The 17,662-nt window shown below is 47.4% G+C and overlaps 1 protein-coding gene across 2 annotated transcripts in view; it reads left to right on the forward strand.

Moving 5' to 3' along the window:
- The window catches only part of ACLY (ATP citrate lyase), a 320,315-nt gene that overhangs the window by 48,290 nt on the left and 254,363 nt on the right, over positions 1-17,662 (forward strand). For both annotated transcript variants that reach the window (XM_086924155.1, XM_086924154.1), the window contains exons 2-4: positions 4,837-5,017; positions 7,407-7,529; positions 10,426-10,488. In XM_086924155.1, coding sequence (XP_086780281.1) covers positions 4,859-5,017; positions 7,407-7,529; positions 10,426-10,488 — 345 coding nt within the window. In that variant the 5' untranslated portion in view covers positions 4,837-4,858. The remainder of the gene's footprint in view (positions 1-4,836; positions 5,018-7,406; positions 7,530-10,425; positions 10,489-17,662) is intronic.

Below are 17,662 nucleotides of genomic sequence, written 5' to 3' on the forward strand. Positions count from 1 at the left end.
GTGCTGGAAAAGCCCTCACCTGCAACCCATCAGCCTGCCCGCGCTTACATAGCGCCTCGCCGCTCCCGCTCACTTACCAAAGCCATCAGCACCAAGCACAGCAGCAAAATCAAAAGTACTATAGTACAATCGAAGGAGGGTGTTGGGGTTCCCAAGGGGACTACTGGGGGGGGTGGGAATTTAACATCGACCTACCACCAGAAGTAAGCCCATATCTTGTAGTTTTGGCTGGGGTACCAGCTCGGAGGAAGGATGAGCAAGAATCTTTCTCGTCCCTAAGGAACAAGGTGATCGACTGACTAAATAAATATAGACCCCTACCGGAGTACATCTCAAGTAAAATACTTATGGTGCAAAGGGTTTCCTGGGTGGGTCATTCGGTTAAGGACATTAGGGGGAACTGTGTCCTAGTTAACTTTAAAGATCCCAGGACAGTGGGACACATTTGTAGCTGGAAACAATGGAAAGGGAGGAGACCGTCCACTGGGGGTCGGCTTGAGCCCTTACCAACCGCGAACCTAACCTTCTGTCATAACCGGTTTAGTGGTCTAGAGTCTGTTGATTGACTTCAAGTACAACTAAGGGTTTCCTCTCTTCCAATCACCCCACTAAGAACTAGCTGTACTAGTCCCTCTAGGCCTCGTCAACCTCCAGCCCCGGATTTACCAGCCTCAACCTCAACTAGACAAGGGGTTGGGTCTGATAACGATTTATGCCTCATCCCCCCTCAGCGATGGGATGATCTCCCGTAGGGATTCCTTTGGGAACCTCAAAATAGTCTTGTGGAACATAGCGGGTTTGTGTAGAAACCTATCCCTATCAGACTGGAATATCTTCCTTGACTACTATGATTTGTGTATATTCCAGGAAACATGGAGTCTTGAGCCACTGTAAAAGCCCAGTTTTTGTTGTTTTCATGTTCCAGCTATCTCTTCTGGGCGTGGCTGTCCATCTGGTGGGTTGATAATATGGGTCAAAGCTGCACTCAACTGCAAAATTGTCCATCATCTAAATGTTTCAATGGATCTCTTGAGACTATCAAGGACTCCAGGGACAGTGTTGCTTTGGAATTTTTTTAACATTTATGTCAGAGACTTGCAAGGGGGGGCAAAATCCCCAACTATTTCCATTTTGTCTGAAATACTTACATCCTGCCCCTCTGACCATCTACTTTTGATTGCTGATGATTTTAACTGTACTTTTGAACCCTTGGTAGTAAATGATGATGTTGGAATAGAGGAGGGATATACCGCTTTTGCAGATCCAGCCAGTGAAGAAATGGTTGCCGATTGTCTTACAACTAAATGCATTAACGTTGGAACATGGTCCAAAAGCTGTTAATGGGCGTACGCCCTCGGATTTTTTGGGAGCCAATGCATATAATAGGGTCTCCTGTCCGAGCAGAATTGGCTATATTTTGGCGGACAAAAGGTTATGGAAATATGTGATTGATATGTCAATTATTCCTTCTATTCATAGCGATCATAATCCATTGTCACTTTGCATGCGGGAACTGTTGCAGAACACGGAGCATCGGACTAGTATTAGATCCCAGGTGCTAAAAAAGGCAATAACCCCCTCCAACTACAAAAGGTTTATTAAATGGCAAAAATTTGCTCTGAATGATCAGAAAATTAGAGCCCTGGAGGAGATTATAAGCAATCAGACTTCCAAACTTTCCATAGCTTGCACGAATGTGGTGGGATCTCCTGGGGTGGAGATAATTTATACTAAAACAATCGACCTGATAGGCTCTCTTTTTTTGGAGCCCCAGGCCCCAAAAAAGTATCCCATGTACAGGAAACAGGTGGAGCATTGGTTTAATAAGAACTGCAAGAGGAAAAAGTCCACCTTAATGCTTGCCACTAAAACTCAAAATCCTACAGAGGTACGCCTTGCAAGACCTCAGTATAGGCAAGCCATTTCAGAAGCAAAAAGGGCATGGGAGGGAAACCATTGGGCCAGCCTGAAAACAGCTAGTCAGTCTAAGAATAGCGAAGTTTTTTGGGCTTTGGTATGGAAATCTAATGGTTGTGATCCGGATCAAATTCCCAATCATATTACTGACAGGGAGTGGTTCGAACATTTCAGTTGACTGTATGCAGGGGACGAGGTTTTAGAGAATAGTGGGCACTATGGTCACCTAACGGCATCTATGCTGAGCCCATCAGTTCCTTTCGACCCTGTAGGGAAAAATGAGGTGGTGGTGGCCATAAACAAAATTGTATCCGCTAAGGCTCCAGGACGAGATGGAATACCAGGCGATCTGTTCCGAGCCAATGCTGATCAATGGGCCACCTATTTTGTACTTCTGATTAATGCACTCTTAGAGGGCTCACCAGTACCAAGCTCTTGGAAAGAGGCCGAGGTGATCCAGAGTTATAAGAAGGGGCCCTGGGAGAGCCCTGCCAACTACCGCCCAATAAGTCTTATTGACGCTGGTCAGAAGGTGGTTGGTAGGGTTCTACTGGAGAGGATCCTTCTGTGGGCGGAAGAGAATAACATCATATCGCAATACCAGGCGGGGTTCAGGCCTTGTACGAGCACAATTTACCAGGCTTTTAGGCTGGTACTACTGCACTGGAAAGTTGTAACCATTGGCAAGGGCGGCCTTTATCTCTCATTTATAGACCTGAAGACCGCCTTTGACTTGGTACCCCGTGAGCGTCTCTGGTCGGTCTTGCGGAATATGGGCTTTCCCCCTGCCCATTCTGAACCTTCTGGCCCGTATGCATGATGGTAACCATGCACGTATTAGGTGGGGTTCCCAGGCTCAAAAACAGACGATATCCCTGTGAACAGAGGTGTTCGCCAGGGATGCGTCCTGGCCCCAACCCTTTTTTCGTTGTTTGTAAATGGGTTGGTTTCCTTTCTATCAGAAATCAACACCGATGCCCCTGTCTTGGCTGGTGTTAAGGTCCCCACACTACTCTTTGTGGACGATAAGTTGTTGGTATCGAAAACTCCGGCGGGCTTACAGAAGCTGCTTGATTGGTTCTGTCTGTTCTGCAATCTGAGTGGCCTAATGATCAATACCACTAAAACAAAGCTCCTTTACTTTAATCTGAGCAGGTCGGACCATTCCATGCTCACGCTCGACTGGGAGCCTTTGGAGCGAGTTAAAGTCTTTGATTACCTGGGGTTCAGAATTGCGGATAATCTAAAATGGCAGCCCCACATCGAAAAAATGGCCCTAAGCCATAAGCGGGTTATGGGTGTTATTGGGAGAGAACACCAAGCCTCAACGTCTAGACCGATTGCCCCCGCTGTGGAGATTTATGCTGCAAAAGCAATAGGCTGCGCATTATATGGAGCCGAGCTCTGGGGCTTCAATAATGTAGACGCCCTTGTTACAGCAGAAAATACGTTTTTTAGGGAGCTTGTTTCACTTCCCAGGGGAACCCCCAGTAAACCCCTCTTGAGCGACCTGGGCCGTCGCTCAATTAAAGATCTAATTGGCTTACGCCCCCCCTTCTTTATTGGGGTCGCCTTTGGCGTACCCCAGAGCTATTCAGCTATGCCGATGGCCTAAAGGAAGTAATGAATCTCCAGGGATCTTACCAGATCGCCTGGTTAGTTAACATCAAAAGACTCCTTTTGGCCACTGGCCCTAATCCTCTATGGGAGTCAGGGTCCCCGCTGTCCAAAATGGCAATTAAGAGACTATATGAATTTGAATTTAAAAACATTTATATAGCGCTCTACTACCGTGCGGTTTCTTGGCGCATGGATTGATAATCGAGCTCATAGAGATCCCAATCAGGGCAGACTGAGTTTTGCCAGCACAAGTCAGTGCCTCGCCTCGAGCCCTATCTGGATTTTATCCAGAAACCTAGAGAAAAGGCTCTCTTTATTCAGTTTAGAGTGGGAACACTCCCCGTCCATGAGCGTACAAACAAGTGGAAACCTCCCAACCAATCGTCGGCTGATTGCCCAGTTAGCGTAGGGGTAGTCGAAACCATCCCTCATTTTTTTCTTTATATGTCCAGCTTACCACAAACCGAGAATGAAATGGTTAAGACCTGTCTGTCGACAGTTAGATACAAGGAACCATTCAACCGCCCTCAGAATTCTTAAGGCGGATGCAAATACTACGCTAGCATGTGGGGTGGCTAAATACTTAAGCTGGGCTTGGATGATAAGATCGAAAGCCATACGACGAATTGACATAGCTAGTCCTCAGGAAAGTTGTCATTGGATCTAGATTTTTAATAATTTTACTATTCATGTATTTTAATAATGTTTGTTGCATCAAAGCTGATTCTTGGTTTAATACCTTTTTACTATTGTATTGTAAAAATGATTCTTAATTTTAATTTTTTTATCTGATTACTCACTGAAAGGTATGTATTTTTACCTGTGATGTGCTTTTTAAGATATTTTATATCGAAATAAAGCTTTGTTGAACTGAACATTTAGGCATCTCTGTCCATCACTCTCTGGCAGTGCATCTCTTGTCCATTTATTCATCTATTGTGCCTAAATGCGTGTTATGACTATTTTGACGCTTTTTGGTGTAGTTCTGTACTATTGAGTGCTTGCATGTGTGTTTTGTCTTAGACCCATGTGCACAGACCAATGAACCTAGAGGCACTGAGCCAGTCAGAAACTGAGTGATTGAGGCCTATAGATGTGTTTGTCTGCAAGTATTTCCGTGTCTGAGCAAAGCCATTCCTATCGTCTCTGACAATATTTGTGTTTGTCTTGTTGGTCTGTTTCTAGTTTTACTTTTCTATTTCTTGTACATTGATGTCAATGTCTCTGTGCAGGAAGATATCTAGTGTGCATGAATGTCAAAGGGAGGATCGCCTCTAATTTCTTTTTGTTCTACAACAGCTTCGGTCTTCAGTAAATAGCCATGTCGGCTAAAGCCATCTCCGAGCAGACCGGGAAGGAGTTCCTTTATAAATACATCTGCACCTCAGCAGCTGTGCAGAACCGCTTCAAATATGCTCGGGTAACCTATGACACTGAATGGGATAGGCTGGTCCAGGAGCATCCCTGGCTGTTGACCGAGGTGAGAAGATAATGAGAAATTCCTCCAGTGATGCTGTAAAACCGTAATACATTATTTTCTTAATCCCTCCTGTCAGTGTAATTCTCCAACCAAATATCCATCTGTCCTGCCCAAGATCCTCTGTAGGTCTTTTTCCCAATACTTATGCCCATAAACATATTCAGCCCTCCAAAAGCAACCTTCACACGTTTTTCCTTCTTATAACATCCTTCACCAGTCCTAGAACTGCTTCCACACAGGCTGTTTTCCATATCCTGTAGCATTCTTCACGCGGACTCTGAAAGTTTGATCTTCTCTCTGTCATTGTGCCCAAGAATCTCCCCGGTCCTTAGAATTCGTCCCAGCAGATCTCATGCCAGAGGATCACCTCAGTCCTTTTCCCAGCTCTTGTGATGAAGTATCTTCACGGTCCTCGTGCCCTGGGTTCTCCACACACTTATGCCTGAGTAATTTCTCTTCAGTGCCCGAGGACTTCCCACTGTCCTTTTTCAACACCTTGCACCCGGGCTTTACCGCCCACTCTTGTACCTTTCTTGGCACAGGCTGATACCTCCATTCTGTAATTCCCTTCTTGCTTCCTTTTGGTTCCCTTTGACCACTACCATAACCCAAATCCCGTAAAACATTTAACACCGGCTTCCTTGTTGTGTAACATCTTTCATGGAGATCCTTGCCCACTTACCCCTGTAAAATACTTCTTGCAGACTCCAGGATCCTCAACAGTCCTGTAAGTGGATGGATAATGACCCAATAGAAAAGACTCCTACAAATGTGCCCGGTTTCTTTTGAAATGTCCTGTGTTGAAATTGCATTTGTATATTTTTTACTACCCCTGATAGTGCACTGAAGAGTTGTGTGGCGAATAGCACTCTACCCGGGATCCCAAAGTTAGTGTTCAACCATTTGTTATTAGGGTTAGTCTTCCATGCTAAAGGAGACCATTCCATGCATTTCCTCCAGTTTCTTTGTGGTACATTAATGACTTGGGTGTGATCTTTAGAGGGGGCTATTTGAGAAGCATATGCTTGCTTGAAATTACAAATCTTGTTTCAGGAATATAGTTTAAAAGAAGAGGGATTAAGACAGATAGGAATTACATTTAGAGTAGTCAATATACACTGTCATTGTTTCATGCAGGATTTTAAGAGAATAGAGACTGTGTTTTTTTAAAAAAAAATTTTTGTGAGAAAACGTGGATAAAGAGACAGTTTTAAATTCTGCTCTAAAGGAACATGGCTTTTAACAGTCCAGCAACACTTACCTTTTTTATAGAGGTGGCAGATACTTACCTCACTGCAAAAACCAAGCCGAGTGCTAGTTGAGACCCTGTTATGATGGAATGTCAAGCAGTGTGACATTTAAGCTCATTCCAGAACTTGTAATTACAATTTAACACCACCATCGCCCCATTGTATGCAATGAAGCAATACATCCAAACTCGGAAAGATCCCAATGTGTACCTACCACAGCAGTGTATTCAGTACCATAAAGTAGTGTTCTTTTATGCAAAATAGTTTACACCATACTTAACATTTACATTACAAATGTAGTTTATGTAAATACCCACCAACTTAAGTATAACTAGGCAGTTGATAAACATGTTGCAACAATCCACATTAGTAAATTCAGTGTGTTTCTGACCTACCACTACCTTCTTCAGAAGTTTCTGTCCGCTGCGTCCACCTGAAGAGCAACGGGCTTCACATAACAGACCCCATGTTCTGCAAAATGGATGTCTGAGGTCCCCTCGACGCTCCAGCATCCGCTTTGCCCCATTTCTTATCATTCTGTTCCTGCGGCAACAATCCCTACTCTATCCATTATTGCTGGAGCACTTTGCAGCATGTGTACGGATCATCCGACCCATTATAAGTGACTTTTTTTTTTCTTCTTCTGCATTGCTTTTCTGCATGGCATCCTGGTGCTTGTTTTGTTGTGGAATGGCTCAGTCGCTGTTCAGTAACTTGCTTCTGGCAGCAGAAGTCCTCTCACTTGTGAGCCGTAGAGTGCTGCTCGGGGGCCTCATGTTAACTGGCTTACGCTATTCTTTTTGTGAGGCTTTATTATCAGGATTATTTCCAAAAGCATGTCCACTGTACCTTTGTGTATTAGGACCCCTTTGGGGGAAGGATACATTTTAATATTGGTGATTTCCAGATATACGACGATAATCAGAACGGAAGCTGGGTGCGGGGGTCGTTTTAAATATTTGCATGTTTAAGACCTCAGGCATGCATTCTTGGCCCGTCTCTTCTCAACCATTATCATATTTAATGTTTTTATTTTTATTTAAAAAGTAGGTGCCATCTCTATCGTTTAAAGTGATGGGTCCTAATGACGTTTCTGGTTGTTTTTGTTTTATTCTTTCTTCTCTACCCCCTGTCCCCAGCCTCTGGTTGTGAAGCCCGATCAGCTCATCAAGCGCCGCGGGAAGCTTGGCCTGGTCGGTGTTAACCTGAACTTGGATCAGGTGAAGAGCTGGCTCAAACCACGGCTGGGAAAAGAAACCACAGTGAGTCAAGGGCATCGGTGGTTGGGCGCACGGGGAGGGACGGGGGTCGTCCGTTAAAGGGGGGGGGGGGAATCAGGTGAGACAGTGCAGCGTTCATGGCTAGAGGTGGGGTAATGTAACAGGAAGGATTTGGATAGATGGGTTAGAGTAGGTAACATGGCAGGGGTGTCCAGGACTCTGACGTCGGGGAAGAGACCAGGGCAGAGGAGGGGGGGGGGGGTGTGGGAAGGTGAAGAGGATCGAGAACAGGGTAAGGTAATGATCTAGGTTTGGTCTAGGGAAGGTTCTTGGGCAGGGCACAATGGTCACAGAGGGAGATTTATATCCTGGGATGGTATGCAGTAAAGCGGAGATGTGGGAGAGGCCAGGGCAGATGTGCCAAAGGATGGCAATGAATCGTCCAGGGCACTGGTGTCTGGCGATCCTTTTTTTTTTTTTTTTTAAGCTTTTGGTAAGTTTAGGTTATTTCTGAAATAAAGACCTTGAAGTGCTTAATCTAATGTCCTAGTAGTACTGTATATTCTTGTGAGATCTGGTTCTGTGGGGTTATTGCCTTTTTTTCCGCAGAACAGAGTAGAGGTTCAGATGTGCACCCACTGCACCGTCTTGGCATGGTGTCTGCCATTGTGACTTGTTCCTGGATGATTTGATGTCGCCCTGGAAATGAAGTAACGTGGTAGACCTTGGCATAAATTAAGAGGAGATAGTGGGGGAGAGCATTGACATTCTGTCCCCAGACTTGAGTTATGATATGACTGACGCGCTCGCTCAACGCTGGGCTCCAGACAGGGGCCTGCCCTAATGTACTTGTCCACAGATGAAGTACAAACCGGGATCTGGCAGCTGCTGTAGGGATAGGTTAAAACCGCTCTACTTTGTATTCTGTGATAGGAGCGGAAAGGCGGCAATGGATCAAAAGCTTCCAAAACTCATTTATTTTTGTGGACTGACATATATATTTTTTTTAAATATCAAATGTTCTTGTTTTTTTTTTTAAACCGATCAGAACAGTGCACACAGGGGTTTACAGTAAAGCCATCTCAGCTAACATCGGCGACATAGATTTGAGTTTTAATATCCAGTGTCCTGTAGCCCATCCCGAAAAAGCTCACTATCTCCCCCCAGATTTGGCAGCGTTTTTGGGGACATCCCTGTATCTCGTGGACTGTTAAGACAGTCACTGGTCTAGTATATTAAGTGGTCCATAATCTTTTCCGCATGCAGCTCCAGGCATTGCAGACGGGTGCTTGGAAGACGTGGAAAATATGACCCGCTTCTACATGGCTGACGTTTCACGACTGGTTCCCTGTTCGCAGTATCCAAAAGCATCATTTTCGAGTTGTTAACTGTGGTGCATAAAGTCATGGCTTTCATGGCATAGAGGTGCCTGCGAGATAAACTGCTGGCAGCCTTCACTCTACAAGTCAAAGGAAGCTCAGATCTCCTGGTTGTGCTTTGGATTAATAGAGCGGCAGATGCAGTTTTTAAGGGTTGGTCAAACATTCTGATTTCTCACAACAATTCTAAGTCTGTAAGACACCTGTTGACCTTGCTTTTCTCGCAGGCGTATTGTGCCATTTGAGCATCTGGGCGAAGAAGCTTGTTGGCGTAAGGTTATCTGTGCATTGGCAGGAAGATGGGAGCAGGGTAACTTTTATTTTGTGCTATAGAAAATGTATACTTGTGCAGCTGTAAAGTTCAGCAAGAGATTCTCTACTTTAAAGCCTCCGCTGCCTGTGTATGCACAGCTATGCTACTCACTGCTTCCGCATGGACTGGGTTTGTTAATTTGCTTTAATCCGAGTCCTTTACACTGCTGTATCCTCAGCTCGGGTTTGTCTTGAGGCGATTCATTTGGTTATGGCTGTCAGGGATGTTTTATCACTGCTGTGAGAATAGTTTGTGTCTAGAGAATGAGCTTTCCTGAACGCAGACTCAGTTGTTCCTACCATGGAACCAATCTCTGAAAACTCTAGAACTCAAAACAGCCCCTAGTATTTTTTGTTGTATTTTTTTCTGCCTGCTAAATGTAGTATTTTAGGGACCTGCTGTCGAGTGTAAGGCGTATGCAGGGTATGCCTGTGAGGATTTCAAGATTTATAGCAGGCTGTGACCTATTCGTTAACAGTCTTCAGTTTGGTTGCAAATGCACTGTTCAGTTTTGTAGGCCAGAGTAGCCGATCCTCATGGTATTTAAGGTGGCAAAGTGTCTCCTCCCTCCAGGGCTGAAATGGGAACTAACAGCCCTGGTGAAAATGTTCAAACCAGGACCGTTCCCTTCCTACCCTCTCTCTGGCTTGCTTTTCATCCAGCCATTCTCTCTCTCATTTCCCTCTCCTTCTTTTCTTTGTCCTCCTCACTTCCTTCTTTACGGGTCTACTTTGGTGTTGAAAAACTGCACATTTTTCTTTTCTCTCTCTCTCTCTTGTTTTCTGAAGCCCCGTTGTGAAATTATACTGCGGGGCGGGAGAAGGAGAGGTGTTTGCAGCAGCCACGGGCCTTCACAATCCTGCCTCTGATGGCTCCGGCCCGCTGGGGAAATGCCCGATCGAATAAGCGGCCGACCACCCTCCCTGCATGCAGCTCGTGTATGAGTTTGAGGAGGGACCCTATTGGGCTGCTGCCATTTAGATGCCATGTTTCAATATGGCGTCTCAAGGATACGCTTGCGCCTGACGAGAGCAAGGGCCCTGTACATGTGTCTGAGGGGAGGGGAGGGGAAGGGAAGGGGAAAGGGCAGGGCGAGCGTCCTGTTCTTATCCATACCAGTATCCTAGTTAAGAGTTGTGCTAGCTTGGGGGCAGAAGCCTTCACCACACCAATTGTTAAGCCTATAATTTGTCTAGACTGCCCAGAAAGGCAGATTCATTAATTGCATCTTGTTTTCTGTTGACAGATTGCTAAAGCCAAGGGCGTGTTGAAGAATTTTTTGATTGAGCCATTTGTTGCACACACACAGGTGGGTAGAGTCCCTTGATTCAAAGCCACTGTTCAGAGTGACTCTGTATTTGAAGTATGGGCCACTGTACAAATTCTTTTGAGAGTTCACCGCTGAAAAATCTTGTATTTTTGTTTTGTTACTAAACAAATTGGAGCTGGATCCTCCTGGAGAACGGTCCTTCGAGCGCAATGGGATCTCGCTCTTCCAGAATTTGGTTTACTTTTTCATATGTTACGCAGAGAAAATACTGAAACAGTTTGGGAAGAATGGAGCAGCGTATGAATATGGCCAGGGACGTTATGTAGCGGTCACTGCTGCGACCCCTGGCCACCCCTGTCACTGCCTTTGCGACCCCTGGCATCATCCGAGGCAAAATCAGTGGCAGGAACACAGAAGCATCTCTTCCTTATGGACGTCGGTGGGGACTTCACGCGACCTCTAATTTTGAAAATTTTTATTCTGCTAATGGGGACTAATATTACATTATTCGTTATTAGTTTAATAAAAAATGGGGCACAGATACCTGGAATATGACTTGCTAAACACCAAAGATTTTAAATGCATGTAGGTTGTGTTTGTGCTTGCCGTTTTGTGTGCGTTTATGTAAGAGAGTGTATGTGTGCATGTGTACACGTACGTATGTATGTATGTGTGTGGAACGGAAGGTCAAGGGGCATGTGAAGTCACTTCCGCTACCCAGGCATTTTGGTGCATTGACCTCCATGCATATGGCAGCATGGACTGGCCGGGTTAGATTTTCACAAGTGCTTCGAGGGTGATGGGACACCTGGTAACACACCCTGATCTTGCGCTCAAGTACCCACAGTTATCCTGTTGTGTGGTGGCCTCTTTGTAGGATCCAGATACTTACCTCGGGCTTCTTCCTTCATCCTTGCAGCAAGTGGCCGCCTAAGGATAAGACTACAATTGCTGTTGTCTGCCGAGTGACTGTCTCATGCTTGAAAATGCATGTTTTTACACCTGCCTTGTAGAAATTGTTTTAGAAATCCAAACCAGATTACCTTTACCTTCCATGATTTGTTTTTGCTTCGCCCAGAGGCGCCCTTTATTTAGATTCTAGTGCGGAAAGCGTTTGTGGATGTTGCCTTGAGCCTTTGCCTTGAGCCTTTGCCTTGATGTCCCCATGAAGTGATTTATTTTTGTTTTTGGAAACGTCATTTGGTTTATACTGTGACTCAGATCCCTCCTTAAATGAGGGCTTGTGATTGATTGCAGCCTGCCGGGATTCTGAGGCACTGGGACGTGGAAGCTTGATTTGTAGCCGCTGCTAAAGCGTCCATGGTGTGTGCCAGATTGAAAGAGCTCTAAAGGTGGATTAATATTGCCATACAGCGCTCCTAAATTTCTAGATAAATCACTACGCGTACCCATGGGAGTGCAGAGGTCTCGCCTCGATAAACTACAGAACTCTGTCCAAAGACCCACCCACATGGACACCTACACATGCAGTGACCTGCACAGCAGTTTACTCAGTCACACCCCTCTCACTCTTGCTCCTACTGTCTAGCAAACACAAGCATACCCTTAAATGCATTCGTACACACACACACACGTACACACGTACACACACACGCACACACACGTACACACACTTTTCTGAACACATATATTCAAACCCCCCAACCGAGTATTAATTTTTTTAATCCCTGTTTTGACCGTTTATTATTTATTCACCAAGTAGACTGGATCCCCAACTTTAAACTTAGTTAACATTGGTCTGAAAGGAGATTGGAAACAGTTAATCTTGTTGAAAATGGAGATGGGGAAACTCGCAACCAAGTGCTTGAGCAACTGTCTTGTTTTCAATTAGGGGTACATTCCCTTAGATGCGGAATAGAACATCAATAAGCTAGCTGGTATGATATATTAAGGTAACGTTCTGTGATGTTTGTGCAAAGAGACCGATTGAAGAATGATAAAACTTGAGCGATCAGAATAAGGGGAGTTAAGCATTTTGAAATGAAATGATGCAATGTTTAAATGATCCAAGGAGGCGCATGATGTGTTAGTGGGTTGAGTACTGTTTTAGTTGTGCAGCAGACATATTGGGTGATTAAAGTGAGTCTTGTGGAAAAAAGAGGAGGCTGACGGAAAGGCAGAACAAGCATTTGCAATGGAACTTGTCTCGCATTTGTTAAAGTTAGAGGCGTTGAAAGTGACAATGTTTTTTACTTGTTTTTTTATTTGCACCATACTAAATATATTTGTATAGCTCTATTGCCATTGGTATAATAAAGCAAAAGTAAAAAACATTGTCATTTTCAAAGCCAACAGCTCTAACTTTAACAAATATGAGACCTGTTCTGAGGTTGACACAATGGGGTCCGCTTGGTAACAGTGAACTCCTAAAATGCAAAATAAACAGTTTGTATTGTGTGATGTTACTTGATTACGGATGCGTTTACCCAATGAAGGATTATGCTGTATTTCTACTCAGTATGTATAGATATACATATTTTACAGAGACCCAAAGTCTTGAAAGCTAAAAACTCTTTAACATCTCTGATTATGTCTAAAGCAATGCTTGGAGTTACACTGCAGGGTGGAAGAGGTGTGGCGCAGCGGCCAGGGTGCCTGACTCCGGACTACGGGGTTCACGATTCGATCCCCGGTTCCGGTTAGCCCATCACCATGTGACTCTGGGCAATAGCTTTCTTAATCTTCCCGAGGGCCCGCAGCGCCGGGACACCACTTCAGAGGTAGCTGTGCGCTATACAAAGTGAGGTATTATGCAGCTGTGGCAAAAGGAAATTAAGAGCCCTCTGAACTGCCCCTGCCCACGGGGAAGTACCATGAAAGTTCGGGCACTGCTACCTGCGCCCAGGCTTTGGACACACTGCATAGGGACACAGGAAGGACAGTTAGCTGGTGGTGACACAGACCACATTTCTTTTCTCTTGCATAGCTACAGAAATCTGATTCCTGCTGCTGTCTACTCTAGTCAGTCACTGGATCTTACAATAAAAAGCGCTTTAAGGGCCATGGGAAAATTTATGCTGAACAAACACATCCATTAATATGTTAAGATGTACTTTGCGATTTACGTAAGTTGAGTATTTTCATATCAGCTTTTTAATTGGGTTGGTTGTATTGTAATGTTTTCTGTCCAGCAGCACTTTTATCTGAGACATCTGTGTTTTTTTTTTTGTAAAATTTTTATTTTGCAGATAAAGAAAAATAACAGTAAACAAAAGGTACCACATTGGGTGCATAGACGGTCCCACACAGTGGGAAAGCGTAAAAGGAAGATGAGGCAGAGCAGCAAAACAGAAAGCCAGCGGGTAAAGTCTTCAGTTGCTGATAATGTCGGCAGTCCCGTATCAATCCCCCAGCATGGGGTAGCTCAATTAGTGCAGCCGGCAAATAGTCCAGGAACGCCCCAGTGTTCAAGTAAGCCTCATCTCGGCGATGCAACTGTCCCAATGTAGCACCCAACCCTTCCCCCCCAAGAACTCCCCCCCCCCCCCCCCCCCCCCCCCCCGGTGACGGCGCTGCTCGCATTCCCCATTCACCCAACTAGCATACTCTAGAGCTGAAATAAGTGTAAATTCCTCAAAGATGCCGGGCAAACAGCCGAAGGCAAGCCAGCAGAAAGAAAGGACACCAAGGGACCCCACTCGTGCCTGAAGTTTTTGTATTTGCCTATAAATATATCCGCCATTCTCTCGAGACTCAAAAGTCTCCACAATCTAGAGTGCCAAAGGGAAACCGCCGGGGCCTCCTTCCGTTTCCAGGCCGAAGCCAACGTGAGTTTAGCCGCGCCGAGACACAGCCACAGGATCTTTTTGTCGGCTCGCGTTTGGTGTTCAAGGCCGGGGTCTCTCAAACCCAGCAGCACGAACTCAGGGGAGGCATCGACGGGGTACTGCAGAATGTCCTTGATATGGGACAAGATCTCGACCCAAAAGGGCTTAATGATCGGGCAGTCCCACCAAATGTGGCGGAAGTCCCCCAGGAGGCCACAACCCCTCCAACACCTGTCCGTGACCGCCGGGAAAATGCGATGTAGTCGAGCCGGGACCATGTACCATTGCGAAAGAGTTTTGAAATGCGCCTCCCTCAGGAGTATGGAGTGATTAAACTGCGTCATGTCCTTCCAAAGCGCCGACCATTCTCCGTCAGTGATATCTCTCCCCACCATCTCCTCCCATTGCTCCATGTAGCGCGGTCTGGGGGAAAGGGCCGAGCGGAGCAGCAGCTGATATAGAAAAGAGATGGCCCCCTTCATGGCGGAGGTCTTCAGGAGAAAGGCCTTAAAGTCGGACAGAGGTCTCGTCGCCGCCTCCCGCACCCCCGGCGAAGTGGCCCAATGAAGCAGCTGCAGATGCCGATACCGCTCCCCTGGCAGCACTTGATAGTCCCGCATGCAGTTCTCAAACGTCAGGGGATCGGGGCCATGGAACAAGTGAAGTAACGCCCGGCATCCCCCCTCCCTCCAGCCGTCGAAGGGGCCCTCGGCGAACGCCGGGGGGAACTCCGGATTAAAATGCAATGGAGTGAATGGGGATGGAAAGGTCGTCCACCTCTCATCGCCCGCCAGTGTGTCCCAAACTTTCAGCGTAGTCCCCGTGGGGGTACTAATATACGCGTTTACTGGGCGGTCCCGCTTCGGCTTCCATGCCAGGTCCCAGATGGACCGGCCTGCCACACTCCGGTCCATATGCAGCCAGTGTTTGTCAGAAAACTGCTGTGACCACTCCACCATAACTCTAAGTTGGGCCGCCTTGTAGTAGAGGTGGAAGTCCGGAGGGCCTACCCCCCCTTCAGTCCGCAGGCGTCGCAGGAGTGTAAATGAAAGCCGCGCCCGGCCACCCTGCCAGACAAATTTCAACATCATCGATTTCAGGTGGCTAAAAAAAGTGGAGGGCAGTGGGATCGGTAGGGCCTGGAACAGGTACAGATACTTAGGGAGAAGGACCATCTTGATAGCATGTACCCGTCCTAACCAGGATAGGAATTTCGGTTTCCATTTCTCCAGTTCCGCACGCGACTTGGCCAAGAGGGGTGGGAAGTTGGCCGCGAAGAGGCCGCCCACTGTAGGGGTGAGGTGAACCCCTAGGTATAGAAGGGAGCCCGAAGCCCAGGCCAGAGGTGTCGTCGCCTCCACCCGAGCCACCTCGGCCTGAGATAGGGTCAGGTTCAGGACATGCGACTTGCCATAGTTAACCTTGAAGCCGGCCACCGCTTCAAATTCCAGCAATATATCTCGTACACATGGGAGAGAGTTAGCGGGGTCGGCCACCGACAAGAGGACATCATCTGCAAAAAGGGTGATCTTGTGCTGTTCCCCAGTGAAAGGGATGCCCTTCACCCCCTCATGCTCCCGGACCGCCAGCGCCAGAGGTTCAATGCTGAGTGCAAACAACAAGGGCGAGAGGGGACACCCCTGCCTAGTGCCTCGTGAGTGCCGGAAGAAGGCCGACAAGTGGCCGTTCACCGCCACCCTTGATCGCGGGTTGCAAAAGTTGGCTCTCACCATAGCGATGAAGCGATCGGAAAAACCAAACGCCTGTAACGTGTGGAATAGGAAGCCCCAGTCCACTCGGTCGAAGGCCTTCTCCGCATCCAGCCCCACCAAGACCGCCGGGATGCGGAACCTGTCCGCCTTCTCAATGAGGTGGATTACCCTCCTGGTGTTATCATGAGTCTGGCGGCCTTTGATGAAACCAGATTGGTCTGCATGGATAATCGACGGCAGCAGGTCCTGTAGGCGACTCGCTAAAATAGCCGAGTAGAGCTTTGCGTCGATATTGAGCAAGGCTATGGGGCGGTACGAGGCACACTGCTCCAGGTCCTTCCCCGGCTTCGGCAGGACCGTGATCACTGCCTCCGCAAGGGTCCCAGAATTCACCCCAGGTCCAACCATGTCGTTAAAGAGGGAGACCAGGAAGTCACACACCTCAGTCGCATAGGTCTGATAAAAGACAGCGGTGAACCCATCGGGTCCTGGGGCTTTGTGCAATTTCAGGTTTTTGATGGCAGAGAGGACCTCCTCCCTCGTGATCGGAGCATCAAGTAAATCGTTCCATGCCCCTGATACCTGCGGAAGCGATAAGCGCTGCAGGAATTCACGCTGCTTAGCAGTTTCCAGCTCTTCCCCTTTGTACAACGCGGCGTAGAAGCGGCCAAAGACATCCGCCTTCGCCCCGTCATTGTGATGGAGCACTCCCGCCGCATCTCTAATCCCACCTAAGTATTCACGCTCCCTCTTATCTTTCAATTGCCGGGCCAGGTGTCTGCCAATCTTGTTACCCCCAGAGTAGGAGTGTCGGCCCAGCCGCAATAGGGTGAGTTCAGCCCTATTCGTATAGTGCGCCTTCAACTTGCCCCTCACCGCCGTCAGGGGACGCAGGGTCACCCTCGAGGGGTTAGCTTTGTGCTCCCTCTCAAGCGTGAGCACCTCTGCCTCCAGCGCCTCCCTCTCCTTCCTACGTAGAGCGTTCAATTGCGAGTTGAGGCCCAGGCACGTCCCCCTGATCGTCGCCTTGAAGGCGTCCCAGGTGGTCATCAGGGACGTGTCCGAGGGGGGGTTGCTTTCAAAAAAGTCCCGGATGGCCAGACGTAAGGCCTGATGGGACACCTCATCCCTGACCACCGAGGCTGGGAAGTACCACTTCCGGTTCGCGGTGTCCGGAGGCGACCACCGAAGCGTGAGCACCAGAAGACTGTGGTCCGACACAGATATCGGGAGAATGGCGGCATCTAAAATGTTCCCTCTAAGTGATTGACTAAGGAAGACGTAATCCAGACGGGAGTAGGAGTGGTGCACATGGGAAAAGAACGTATAGTCCTTCACATCCGGGTGAAAAAACCTCCAGCCATCAACCAGACCCATCTCTTCCACCCCCCGCTGCGTAGCCCCCGAGAAGACCCCTGTGTCCGCCCGCCGCCCCCCCGAGCTATCCACCTCTCCGTCTCAAACCAAGTTATAATCCCCCATCATGAACACAAGACCTTCCGCAAAGTCCCCCACCTTCTCCAGCAGCTCCTGCAAGTACTTATTCTGGCCCGTATTAGGCAAGTAGAGCACCACAAATGTACATAGCCTGCCCTGAACGTGCCCTTTGACCATCAACCACCGCCCCTCTCTATCGTTGCGGACCCCCAAAGGCTGAAAATGCAACGCCGCCTTAAACATTAAAGCTACTCCCCGGTGCTTCGTGACTGCTGA

The sequence above is a fragment of the Lissotriton vulgaris genome, chromosome 5, assembly GCF_964263255.1.
Source record: "Lissotriton vulgaris chromosome 5, aLisVul1.2, whole genome shotgun sequence".
NCBI lineage: Eukaryota > Metazoa > Chordata > Amphibia > Caudata > Salamandridae > Lissotriton > Lissotriton vulgaris.